Source organism: Etheostoma spectabile, chromosome 7 (assembly GCF_008692095.1).
Source record: "Etheostoma spectabile isolate EspeVRDwgs_2016 chromosome 7, UIUC_Espe_1.0, whole genome shotgun sequence".
NCBI lineage: Eukaryota > Metazoa > Chordata > Actinopteri > Perciformes > Percidae > Etheostoma > Etheostoma spectabile.
Window position 1 is genome coordinate 17,685,265 of NC_045739.1, and position 13,225 is coordinate 17,698,489.

A 13,225-nucleotide genomic window follows, 5' to 3' on the forward strand; every position below is an offset into this window, starting at 1 on the left:
TCGTCTTTTTCGTCAACAATAATGCATGTTAATTTAGTCTTGGGTAATGTTTTTGGACATTGGTGCAACCTCGTCATCGTCTCGTCTTAGTCTTGGAAGAAAAAGGTTGTTGAGGAACCTATTTAGTCTTGTCTCGTCTGACGAAATTAACACTGCCACACGCACAGCACTAAATTATCTTGCGTAATAACGCAGCCAAATGAGAAATCCCAGGTCCCATAGCATCTAGTGTTGCTTTGCCAGACCATCCACACCCTGCAGAGCAGAGCAGGGTCCGGCTAGTCCACACAGCATTCCAGGAGGGGAGAAAAACGTGCTCTGGTTTATTGGCATTTCTTTTAAATCAATCACAATCGTCATGGCTAAGCTCCGCATGGAGCTGCTGCAAAATAGTTGTGCGAGAGAAAACTCAAAATTAATAATTTTATAGTTGACAACATTCTCTTTGATTGAGCTTGTTACTAAACAATTTATTGTATTTGGTTGAAAGGAAATGAATGCATTTTTCCTCATTAGTTTAATTTCACTTCTCACCACATTCCACTTTCACAATGCAAATTTACAGACAAAACCCCTCAAATTCTTTGTTCACATAGGGGTGCATTTAAGGGATCGGAAGATCCTCCGTGATGGTGGAGGGGCGAAATGAAAAGCGCCCAGGGTGTATTAGGACCTTTCCACTGTTCAGAAAGCAGTGTTGTCTTTGGTCCAGAACAGATAAAGATATCTGATCTGTTTTATGTGAATGGTTATTAAAACTCTTGGGCTTTATTTCATCACTTACTGATACAGTGTTTGTTCTGCATGTAGGATAGAGAGAAGTGTTTGTTTTTCAATCATTTTCCAATACATCAGTACCATTTGCCAAGAATTGTGATCATTCCTGGCAATTCAAAGGTCAAAGAGTACGTTTAGCATGTGTTAATGTTATATAATACATTAGACAGAGTCGGGTTTTGTTGCTGGGTGACCACAGAATTGACTCGCAGTGTATGAAATACTGTATCTCATATCTGCTGATAATGAATTAAATGGTGAAAATCCTTTGACTCTGACTCTTTCTCTAAATGTCTCAGTCACTGTGGCTTTACTTCCCCATTTTCTTTTAAAATAGGGAAATGAAAATTAAATTTATTTGATTTGAAATTTTGACATTGTCATTTAGAAATGTAGGTATTTTAGAGACGTCCTTTAGCTCAGCTTACAATTTCCTGTAAATGATGGGCATTTTAAGACTTATCTCACACATCACAAATGAAACCAAATAAACCTGTATTTTTTTTTACTGTTTAAAAATATCTGGCACTTTAAAGCCACTGTGTTTTTCTTTAACAAATTGGATAGGGGATTGTTTGCATACTTGCTCGGCAGAGTTGGTTTCTTAAACCTGAATGTTTGCCTGTCTTTCTTCTCTTTTAGGAGGCCTCAGTCGCTTCATGGACCCAGCCCTGTGACCACATTCGGCCCAAAGGCATGCATGCTTCAGAATCCGCATACAGTAATGTAAGTTGAACAAGGCCAATGGGTTCTGCAATATAAGGACTGTTTGTACCCTGTTTAAAAAAAAAAAAATGTATAGCTTTGCATAGCTGTGTCAGTTTAGTCTGTGCAGCAACAAAAACCATGAAAGCCACTGGCTGTTGCTTTTAGATCTTGTTGGGCGAGACTCTGATGCTTGGGGTCAGTTACACTGTTAATATTTTTGACCATTTCAACGAGAACTGTTCGCTGGTAGGTGAACAGCACTTTCACTATACTACATAAAATAGTGGAAGTCAAAAAAAAACTTTTAACCATGTTGAAATTTGGCAAAATGTGCAATATTGTAACACTTTTTAAAAAGAAAATCTTATTACAACAACACAAGGCGAGGCCAGTACAGCTGACTGCCAGCAGACATTTTGAGAAAACAACCTGCCTGTCAATTAATGGTTTGACCATCTTTTCATGTAGCTCATCAACAATCTTCCTCCCTGTTGAAAGCCAATAGGATGTGTCATCAAGTAATGTAACATCTATAGGGAGGGGTGGAAGGGGGGTGGTCGCCACTTAGGGTGGGAGGAAGGGAAGGAGTTTGGGACGGGAGGGGGGAAGGGATTAGTATACTGTTCGAATTTGGTATTGTATTATTGCAACTGTTAATTGTTGTACTTCCTTCTTTGTTGGAAAGTACAAATAATTAACAGCAACAAATAAGTAATGTAACACCTTTAATGTAAAAACAAGTGTCAAACGTTTAACCTATTCCTTATCTGTGCTCTAGTGCGCTTTCTCTACATGTTAAAAATAAGCAGACTACCTTCTCCTTATTAAACCTTTACTTGACCAACAAAGAAAATTCAGTTTTAACTTGGATGGGTTCAAGTTTAACAATTACTGACCTCACAGCGCCAGCCATGATAGAACACCATGTGCTAAGTAACTAGAACACCTCAGACACCAGCTATAGAGTGATTTACTGCTCAACGCAGCGGGCCCCTGCGGCACTTTGTTGCATGCCATTCCCCCTCTCTCTCTCTCTCCTTTCACGTCTTCAACTGTCCTGTCATTAAAGGCCTAAAATGCCCCAAAATAATCTTAAAAAAATGTGATAAGTGATCCCTAGATTTTCACGCAATCTTGTGATATAGCAAGAATCCTAGGAAAGGAAACTAAATCATGCAGCTATCCAAAGCTGGGACATGGAAATATGAAGAAACAGCCATCAAACAGGCAGTCACATTGTTTGTTTACTTGTGTCTTTAGCGTGAACAAAAATATGTATTTTTTCTGCTTGTACAAACTTAACGTGCTGCTGAGAATCATGGGGCAAAGGAACATAACGTTTTCTTGTTTCTGAAGAAAGTAAATTATTAAAACCCATTCTCCATGTAATTAGTAAATACAGCACACCAATCTATATGGTATACTTCTTTCGAAACTGTTTGTTTATGAGAAGCTTTTAACTTCATGAGCCCGATCTTACACTTACATTTCTTAATATCCTCTGATGTAACTTCAGAATTGGCCAACAAAATAAAAGCTCACTGTATAGCAACGTCACATACATATTTATTCTTTATATGCTTGTTTCATTGCTTAAAGTGAACCAGTGTCCTCTCACCTATTTTACGTGTGTTGTATACAAGTGAGTTTCTGTGTCATTATGAGAATGTGTGTGTGTGTGTGTGTGTGTGTGTGTGTGTGTGTGTGTGTGTGTCATCTAAACAACCTCTCCTAGGTGTACAAAGTCAGAGTCATAAAGAAGGCCTGTCAATCCTCGCTGACGTTTGTCACCCTTTGTGAGTTCAGGTTGCTTCCACTTGATCGCAGATGTAATCTGCCAAGATGCAGGGTAACAGATTTGAGAACTCCCTGCTGCTGTTGTTCTGTTAAATAACGCTATGTCAATTGTTTGTGTGCTGATTGGTGTGCTGATTGCGTTACTGCTGGCTGTGCAACAAAGCTTTAAGACGTAGGTTTAAGGATGCTCCCACGTCACATCATCATCTCTCTATACAAACACGCATTTGTCAATTGCCACCTGTTATTGAGTAGTACAAATAGACAGGAAAGTGTGGTGAGAAAGAGGGGATGACACCCTGCAAAGGGCTGTGAGATTGGATTTCATCCACGGTTTAAACTAATAGTGATCTTGAAGTTAACAGTGCAGCAGGACAATAATTCTAAATATTCAAAAAATGGTCTACTCAGTCACCCAACCTCAATCTGAACTTGTCTGGCTGAAGACCAGCCTGAAAGCAAAAAGGCCCTAAAACCAGTAGAGCCGGATACCGAGTAGCAGCTGAAATGTGAGAGCAAGATGTACAGAGCTTACAGAGCATCATCTCGGAAAATACCATGCACATCAGCAACCAGATTACAAAATATGATATGTTACGTACGTTACGTTAGATGTGACTTTATTTAAGATTATGGTAACTTTCAGTTTTTCAAACTCCCAGTTGTGTATATGTCTCCTTAAAGTAGGGCAACTACGTATAAAAAGCCTTTAATTCCTACACTCTTTATCTGATGTGGATGTAAACACCTTCACGTTACAGCTGAAAGCTGGGACTTTTAACCTCATAGCCACTGTTCAATTTAAATCCAATATGCCAAAGTACAGTGCCAAAAGAACAAAAAATTATCTTTTTTGTAATACTTTACTTTTTGACTGTTCGGAATTTTTGGGTGGAGACAAACCGTAGTTAGACAAAGTAGTCTTACTTCCTAGCTTTCTCCAGGCCTTTCAAACACCCATCTGTTTTTTCCAGAAAAAAGGTAGTAAGTGAGACCTTGAGGTTTCACTGATATTTAGTTTACTATCACTTTCATTATGCTGCTCTGGACTGGACGAGATTCTTTTGCATGCTTTTCCATCCTAGGAGAGGCATCCCTCCTCAGTTGCTCGTCCTGAGGTTTCTATCATTTTTTCCTCCCCGTTAAATGTTTTTTGGGGAGTATTTCCTTATTCGATCAGAATGGCAAAAGACACATGGTGTAGTATGCTTTACCAATGTTAAAGCCCCCTGAGCTAAATTTGTGATATTGCGCTATAATTTGTATTTTAATTGAGTAAGATGAATAAAATTAAGAAACACTTGCATTTTGTTGAACTGATTGATTAATTGACTATTTGATTCGTCTTGTCCAATACAATAGCAACAAACCTTACCTTTTCTAAAGCTCCTAACACTTAGTTTATGTTCAGACTGTGTAAAAGAGATGCTGGTTTGTTCTGTAGATGGAATGCCATGCACCTAAGCAAGATAACATATTTTGTTTTATAATGCAATACAGCATGCCAACACAGATGCCTCTAGAATCATATCAACATTATTCTGAAATTTCATCATCAGAAGCTGAACCCTTTACAATTTGCGTAGGTGTTTCATTGTTGCAGAGCTATCGCATTTGAATTGGACAATAGATGGGTGTTCATGTTAATGTGTCCACCTGCTGAAACTGTTGCATTAATCTACCGTATGAGTCAGTCTGCAGAGGGAAGAAAGATTGATGATGTTTTCCAGCAGTGCCTTGTCAGAATGCTGGCCTCTTGACTCCTTCAGTTGCGTAAGTGTCTCTTTTTGTTTGTTTTCAGCAGCAGTAATTAAAGGATTAGCTTACTCAAAGCTGCTAGACGGGTTAAAACCAGGCTATCTTTATTCTAAAATAAAATTGGTTAGGCTGTAGTACTTTTAAAAATAACTAGTTCCTCAGAGAAATACTGAGCTAATGTAAAGTAGTCACAGTTTAGACAATCCAAACTGAAAATTGACCGCGTCTTTCATTCTCTGTGGAAGGGTGTGGTTGGGATACTGCCCAAGCTTGATTGGCACAGTGTTTGTGTTTTGCATTGCTTTTAAAAATTAAGTTGTTGTTCAACTAGAAAGATAATCACCCTTCCAAAAAGTCTCGGTTGCCCTAAATATACCTTGTAATGAAACATGGCAATGAACTATGGAGGCATTTTGGAGCCAGCCTTGTCAGAACACTATGTTCCACATTTGTCTTTTTTATGTGATCTTTCTAAACACACAGTGCTAGCTGTTGCAGACTACACACAGATAACACTGCATGCTAACATCACATTATGCCCATGTGTACCTATTTGTCAAAAAATGAATCAAAGTCAAGCCTGATGGGCGCCTTGGGGGCTCACCTGGTGGAGCGGGCGCCCCTTCCATGCATGGTGGTTTATTACTTGATGCAGCGGCCACAGGTTCGACTCCGCCCTGCAGCCTTTTGCCGCATTTTATTCTCTCTCTCTCTCTCTCTCTCTCTCTCTCTCTCTCTCTCTCTCTCTCTCCCCTTCCGTGTCTTCAGCAGTTTAGTTAATAAAAGTTCTTACTTTGTCGCCAACTTCAAATTGTCACCATGCAAAAGAAACTCCTGCCGTGGTTTCCACATTGATAGAAATAGAGTAGAAATGTATTTATTTGATATAGGGACAATGCTCGGATAAACATTAAACTTGTAACACAAGAGAATATGTCTTGAGCCAGGTTATAGCAACAATTGCTAGTTTGAACTTGCAGTCCCTGGGCAGCTATGCTAATTAAAAAAAAATAACAATTTTAAAAAGAAATTTAACAGGACTATAGATGACATGGTGACTATTAATTAAAAACAAGCAAAAAACAGGAGCAACAACAGCCCCCCCTCTCTCTCTCTCTCTCTCTCTCTTTTTCTTTCTCTCTCTCTCTTTTTCTCTCTTTTTCCTTCTCTCTCTCTCTTTTTCTTTCTCTCTCTCTCTCTCCATTTCTTTCTCTCTTTTTCTTTCTCTCTCTCTCTCCCTCTCTCTCCCTCTCCCCAGCACACATACACTCAGACAGAAGCAGACACTTAGGCATATTAGAGTACAATCCAACTCTAGCCACGAACACATACACACACACACACACACACACACCCATACACAGTAACTCATAGATGTGTGCAAACTTTCTTATTCCACAACCAACTCTTTGTTAGGCATTAGAACGTGTGGTAATTTGTACATAAAATATATTCCCATTGAAGTACCCATTAAATTATAAATGCAAATATCTCTCAATCAAAAGCTTAAGCAGATGTTGATTTGTTTTTGTAATCTAACCCAGTGAAAGGTCTGAAGTTGTATAAAAGCCTACCAGTGTAAAACACCACTGCAATGGCAGTATGTGAGATGAAATTGCTTTGGAACTGGTTATGCTTTAAGTATGATGGTGACTGTTAGTGGAACATTAGGAAGCTCAAGCACATCCTGTTAACTCCGATAACCCATAATTACATCATTTACACCCGTGGCCCTGTTGATATTCCGCCCTGCACTTCCTTTTCCTGCAGGTCATCAGGCCACATTGTCTATTCTTGTCATAAAATGAAAAAGGAATTTCTTTGGCTTTTCATTAAAAACAGATACACTTTATTTATTCTTCAAGGGGGAAGTTTTGAATTTTTTTTTTTTTTTTGTTAAATAAGAAGGAATGTAAACCACAAATGTATTCATTCATCTAATACAGTAATACAATGTGTGTTTTCCACATAGCATCTATCACTCTTTGTTATCTTAGATAATTAAAGTGATAACGTAATTCTTTAAATAAATAAAAAAAAACTGTACTGTTTGTACTTTTACAAAAGACGGCTCATGTTTACATTGAATATACTACTTTCAGGAACAGCATGTTGTGTTTCGGTAAATCGCACCTGTCCAATAAGGAAAAGCCCTTCCCTGAAATGGGCGGGTTGAGCAGGGCAGAGTGGGCTGGGCTGAGGTGAAGTCAACTTTAAAATGAGTGAGAGCTGCAATTTGGCAGCAGAATGCTCCAGGAAGGTTTAGTGTTAAGTCCTCATTGGGACAAATATAGCCAGAGAGGATCCAGCTCGAGGGGTTGTTAGCTGATCCTGGAGCCAAACCACAGCGCAGAGAGAGAGAGAGAGAGAGAGAGAGACTCGCTCAGCCTCTCAAAGACAGCTAGTGGCTGACTCACAGCTCAACTGCAAGAAGTGAACTGACTCAGTTGCTCCAGCTGCTCTACAATGTGTTGCAATCGAGGAAGTTGTTAGAGGTAAAATGAGCTGTTCTGTCAGTGTGGGCCATTGGAACAGTGCCTCGTTCTCCAGCTGAGTCAACCTGAAGCAGCATCCCTGTTACAGCTTATGTTTACAGCCATGAAGTTCAACCAGTGCGTACTGCAGGACATTCCTGGGAATCACAACGAGAACAAAGTGTGGAAATGGTGAGAGCATCTTGCCTGTCTCTTTCTCAACAGAGAGAATATGTTTGATTGGTTGAAATATTAACTGGCACCACCAGGCAGTGCATAGATTACTGCTCCCCACCAAATCAGAGAGGTTCACTGCAGCTAGCTAATAGAGATATGAAACGAATGTTGTGCTTTAAAAGTGCAAAAGACAAAGTAAAAAATTATCATTGGCTTTTTGACGTTGGCTCGGCTTGAATTTAAAAAAATGAAAAATGTACCTTTTGTCGTGAGTGTTCAGGATTGGAACGATATCCAGGTTCAGTTAGTTTGACACTTCAGAAGCGGCAGTGATTGCGTGTTATCACAGGCTGGTTGTTGTAACCGCATGGCTCTGTTGTTTGGACAGAGCGCCGTTGTTGAATGAAAGGGGGAAGGTCAGCGTGTGGATGCTTTGAGGTGGCCAGAGGAGAAACTGTCCCTGAATACATCACAGCTCGTCGCCTCTTCAAATGCAAATGAAGTTTTGCTTTGGGTCCTGTGTTTGTATTTAAAACCTGGCATGCACGGTTTCCGTTTTGTACTTGTCCATGGTTGGTTTAATCAGGTTCACTTCATTTAGGATGCGTTTTATTGTATTTGGATGTGAGCCTCCAGCTGTGGCACTTTTTTTTGTGAAAAATTCCAATGTCAAAGGGGATTGACACAATAACCTTTTGTGGTACAAGGCAGTCTGATAGTGGTTACAGTGCCTTGTGAATAATCTGTGGCAATGTTAAGGCTTTAGTTAAGTGCATTTGTTTTGTTGTGTTGTTTGGTGTTTTTGATAGAACAGGAACAGGATATGTTCCAATGATACAGCTTTCTCATGCTATTTGTTTGGACTGAAGAGTTGTGTTTGTGTGTTTCTGAATCACTGGTCTCAAACTATAGGGGTCTGCAGGTTTTTCTTTCAAACACTGAAGTGTTCTCCTTGCAGGGGCCTTAGGTGTGGAGAACCTGCAAGGTGGATTGTATTACAGATTATAACGGTGCCTGATAATTTTAATATTTACAGTAGGTAGTACTGTAGGTAGTATTGTAGTATGGTAGTAGGCCACATGTGCAGCTGGTGTTGACACACTGCTGAAATCTGTTTGGACGAGTAGAGATATCAGAACCAAACAAGATAACTTGTTTCTCGGCATTAGAAGCCTAATGGGAGGGTATCCGCTGGTATTCACAGTAAAAACCAACATGTCATGAATGCAGCGTTGAGCACATTGGTTTTCATATTGTGTAAAAGTATTGCATGACCAGAGGGAAACAAGTGTGGAGTGGAGCTAAAGTAGAATTTTTTTCTGATGTAATTAAATTGGTATTTTTTTTTTTTTCTAACCATTTCCTCATTCTCTCATTTAGTCCCAGTGATGATTGGTCGAGCTGTTTGAAACTAGGCTTGAATCCGCTGTTCTCTCCATGCCAAGGTGTAAAGGTGTAAAGGTCACAGTGGGATACAGATGCTAATTTGCAAACCGAATTTTGAATTTGAAGCCGACCTAATGGTTGTCAAGTTTGCGTATGTGGGCAGCCTGTGTCGGTGTAACCCTGCCTAAGAATTACTAACAATTAGACTCAGTAACTGCCTAATATGTATGACAAAGCTGTAACTAATGATAGCCGGCATCATCAGACTTCAGTATTGTTCATTAATCCTAGACTAGGATCGCTTGGCTATTTCCAGTTTCAACATTTACCCATTTTCCGTATGGTTTTCAGTAGTTCCAGCCCAGGGGAGTTTAGATTTTCATGCCCTCTGTTTTAGTTATATGCATGTCGTGTTTTTCCTCTTTGGGTTCATCCTCAAAACTCGTGGCTCTTCCTTGCCATCTCTGAATGGACTTTGGTTTTAAGAGTGGAGTTTTAGAGATATTTTGTCTCTTTTTTCCCCCTTATAAAACACCACTACCACATTGTTATCTTGCCCTTTCATCTTTTCCTAAACATTTTACGTTATGCCAATAATGTCCCTGACGTTCTGTGAGGGGTTAATAAGATGAGGTGAAGGTCTGGCGGACGACATTAGGGGGTCAGCAGTATGTGGCCACGGAGCTGGACTTTAAGCTGTTGACTCTAATTGGATAGGTTCTTAGCAGTCCTGGTTATGATTAACAGTGTGTTGCCTTAGTTTAACAGATCTTACATAAGCCCCAATCTGAAGCTCAACGCTCAGGTCTACGCTCATGTAACAGGGGAATCCTTAACAAGTGACCGTTGGGTCTGTTTTTCCCTCCTGAGATGAAAGTTGTGTTTGTGTGTTCAGGCACATTCAGGACCCCGCCAGCCAGAGACTGACATGGAACAAGCCACCAAAAAGTGTCCTTGTCATCAAGAAGATACAAGATGCCAGTCTGCTTCAGCCTTTCAAAGAACTCTGCATGTTCCTCACCGAGGTATGACCACATGTTCCCTGACACACACCTGACAGGGAGGTGATTGGCAATATTTGCGGCTGGGAAGTTGTTGAGGGATCAGTGTGAAACCATTGGGTGTGATGCCATCTTTCATTCAAAGTCCTTGCTGACAGTTGCTAATCGTGTGTGTGTGTGTGTGTGTGTGTGTGTGTGTGTGTGTGTGTGTGTGTGTGGTGTGTGTGTGTGGGTGTGTGTGTTGTGTGTGTGGTGTGTGTGTGTGTGTGGTGTGTGTGGGTGTGTGTGTGTGTGTGTGTGTGTGTGTGTGTGTGTGTGTGTGTGTGTGTGTGTGTGTGTGTGTGTGTGTGTGTTGTGTGTGTGTGTGTGTGTGTGTGTGTGTGTGTGTGTCTTGAAGGTGAAAGACATGCGTGTTTATGTGGAAAAGAAAGTTCTGGAGGACCCAGCCATTTAGACGATGAAAACTTTGGAGCCATTACTAAGAATTCTGCACTTTCAGAGACGGTATGAAAACCAGTCATTGTATGGACAGTATATATCTGTGTGGTGTGTGTGTATATATATATATATATTATATATAATATAATATATAATATATATATATATATCTATATATATATATTTATATGATTAGGTTGAGATATTTACCTTTTTTTTTTTTTTTTTCATATCTCAGATCTTGATGACATCTCCAATCGCGTAGACTTCATCATCTGTCTTGGCGGAGATGGAACTTTGCTGTACGCTTCTTCGCTCTTCCAGGTATTCAACAGTTTTGTATTGGCCGCTATTTCAGATGTAGTCTTAATCTGAGACTGAAATACTTTTTAGTTTTAGTCATAGTTTGGTCATTTTTATAGTTTTAGTCAATGACAACTCAAAACATTTTAGTCAAGTGATGATAGGTGGTCAAGTGATTACTCTTCAGTCCAAATGTTTCCCTCTTTAAACCATTGTTAATTTTGTCAACTTTTTTTTAATTTTAAGCCTTTAGATGTCCTTGTTAGTTTTCATCATATTTAGTTCATCCTCGTCATCAGATCATATATATCATTTCAGTAAATCTAATCTCGCCTAAACCAAGTATTTGGTAATTTTAGTTAAATGTATTTCACGAAAAGAATTTGTCCTATCTTTATCGGATGAAAAAATCTGGTTAAATGAGTTAGAATGAAGCTTTTTCCTCCTGACTGTGCTCATTAGTGATGCGCGTGTCAGTCACACCCACCCGGCCCATAATGAGAGCCAATGCACACCGTCCAACATGCAAAAATGTTCCATAATCAACCACAACAACACTTCCTACTGTCACTTTAAAAATAGCCGTTGTGTGTTTTCACATTTACTGGTATAACACAACAGTCTTCTGCTTTGTTTTCTAGGAGAGTGTTCCACCGGTTATGGCCTTCCACCTGGGCTCCCTGGGTTTCCTGACACCCTTCAAATTTGACACCTACCAGTCTCAGGTCACCCAAATTATTGAAGGTACTGTAAGTTCTCTAACCTGTCTGTCAGCCTATGTCTTTCTACAGCGTAACCACCCTTGTTTTGTTTGCAAAGCATGTGTTGTGGTCCACTTTCTAAATACTGTACGAAAGACACTTTATATATCTGTATATGTATTGTCTATAGGTAATGCTGCCATTGTCCTGCGAAGCCGCTTGAAAGTTCGGGTGCTTAAAGAGAACCGGGAGAAGAAGGCCAGAGTGGATGAAAAAAGCATCATCCTGACTAACGGGGACAACGAAAGCAGCCGGAAAGCCGTGCAATATCAGGTAATATCTGCTTACACCAGTTCTTTGGAAAACCTAATAGAACTTGCGGCTGTAAGCAGTCCAACAAAGTGCTGCCGCGAGGGACAACACTGAGAGATGCAGAATCACACTGTGATGCGTTCAAGATTATATTGCAATGATTTATTCCTCCACACGTAAAATACAACTAGTACTGCAGGTCCAAAATGTATAATTACTTTGTGTTGATATTAGTGCGTTAGTGCGGCGGTCAATAGAAAGTGTTTGCTCCCAGGCTCACCCCCTCTCTGTGAAAGCCCCCCAAAAAATAGGTGAAGCAAACAAATGTTATCACTTCCACTCAAGCTGCGATGAACACAGCCACCACCTACAATATGTGCACAATATAATAATAATAATAATAATAATAATAATAATAATAATAATAATAATAGACCATAAACAACATACAGTATGTGTCTCCTACAAAAACATTTGAGCTCTTGCCAACATTAATATGTCTACTTGCCAAGATGTAACTAGCAGATTGTTATGTCCATCTGTTCATGTTGGGTGTACCCAAAGGCAAAGTTCAGCAGGGCCAGGAACGAAGCTGGCCTGATAAAGCCTGAAGCCCCGATCAGAGATAACGGCCATCACCAAAGTGGTTTTCAGCTTGCTCGGTTAACTTCCGGCACAGTGCGCGTTCCCTTAAAAAGGAGAATTTAGCGCAAAATTGTACAAAATGGACAGATTGCTGCCGCTTGTTAAGACTAAGAAAAAGATGATTACTGCAAAGGGTAACACTGTTGCTTCCAATGAGGCTAGAGACCACTCAATGCCAGTCGTTTTATTTGTAAGGTGAAAGCTGTGTGTTCTGCAGCTCTTACATTTCAAACTAGAGTCAAGGTGTATTGATGCAGCCGATTTAAACCTCATACTCAAGAATTAGGTCTGACACAGAAACATTACAACAGGTCTGCCTCCCATAAGGAAATATACGTAGAAATCACTTTAGTTTTTGGCCAAATCAAAGTGGATTGAATTTTAAGGATTTATTATTATCTGTAATAATAGGCTACCAATACATTTTCTAATCGGTGTTCTATTAGCTGCAATACGTGGAGTGTTAAACGGACTTCCACAAATCACGACCCAGCATAAAAGCATAATCCAAAGCGGTAACTTTTGAAGGAAGTAAACATCATACTGATTGATAATATAGTTAACTATTAATGTATAATTTATTTAATTTATTTATATAAGCTTGTTTTAGAGCCGGTGTGGGCCAAAATCCAGAGAACACTACCGACATATTCTGTAGTTTAGTAAGAGCACCAACAACCTTGCAAATAAAATAAAATACTATTCTTGTTCAGATTCTCTGCACCACTGATGAAGATTTCTGTGACAA

The 13,225-nt window shown here is 39.7% G+C and overlaps 1 protein-coding gene across 1 annotated transcript in view; it reads left to right on the plus strand.

Annotated features, from left to right (window-relative positions):
* nadka (NAD kinase a) overlaps positions 1-13,225 on the plus strand; it is a 26,726-nt gene that overhangs the window by 7,687 nt on the left and 5,814 nt on the right. The window contains 8 exon segments of the mRNA XM_032522104.1: positions 1,420-1,503; positions 9,973-10,102; positions 10,476-10,527; positions 10,530-10,559; positions 10,562-10,582; positions 10,755-10,840; positions 11,461-11,563; positions 11,711-11,853. Coding sequence (XP_032377995.1) covers positions 1,420-1,503; positions 9,973-10,102; positions 10,476-10,527; positions 10,530-10,559; positions 10,562-10,582; positions 10,755-10,840; positions 11,461-11,563; positions 11,711-11,853 — 649 coding nt within the window.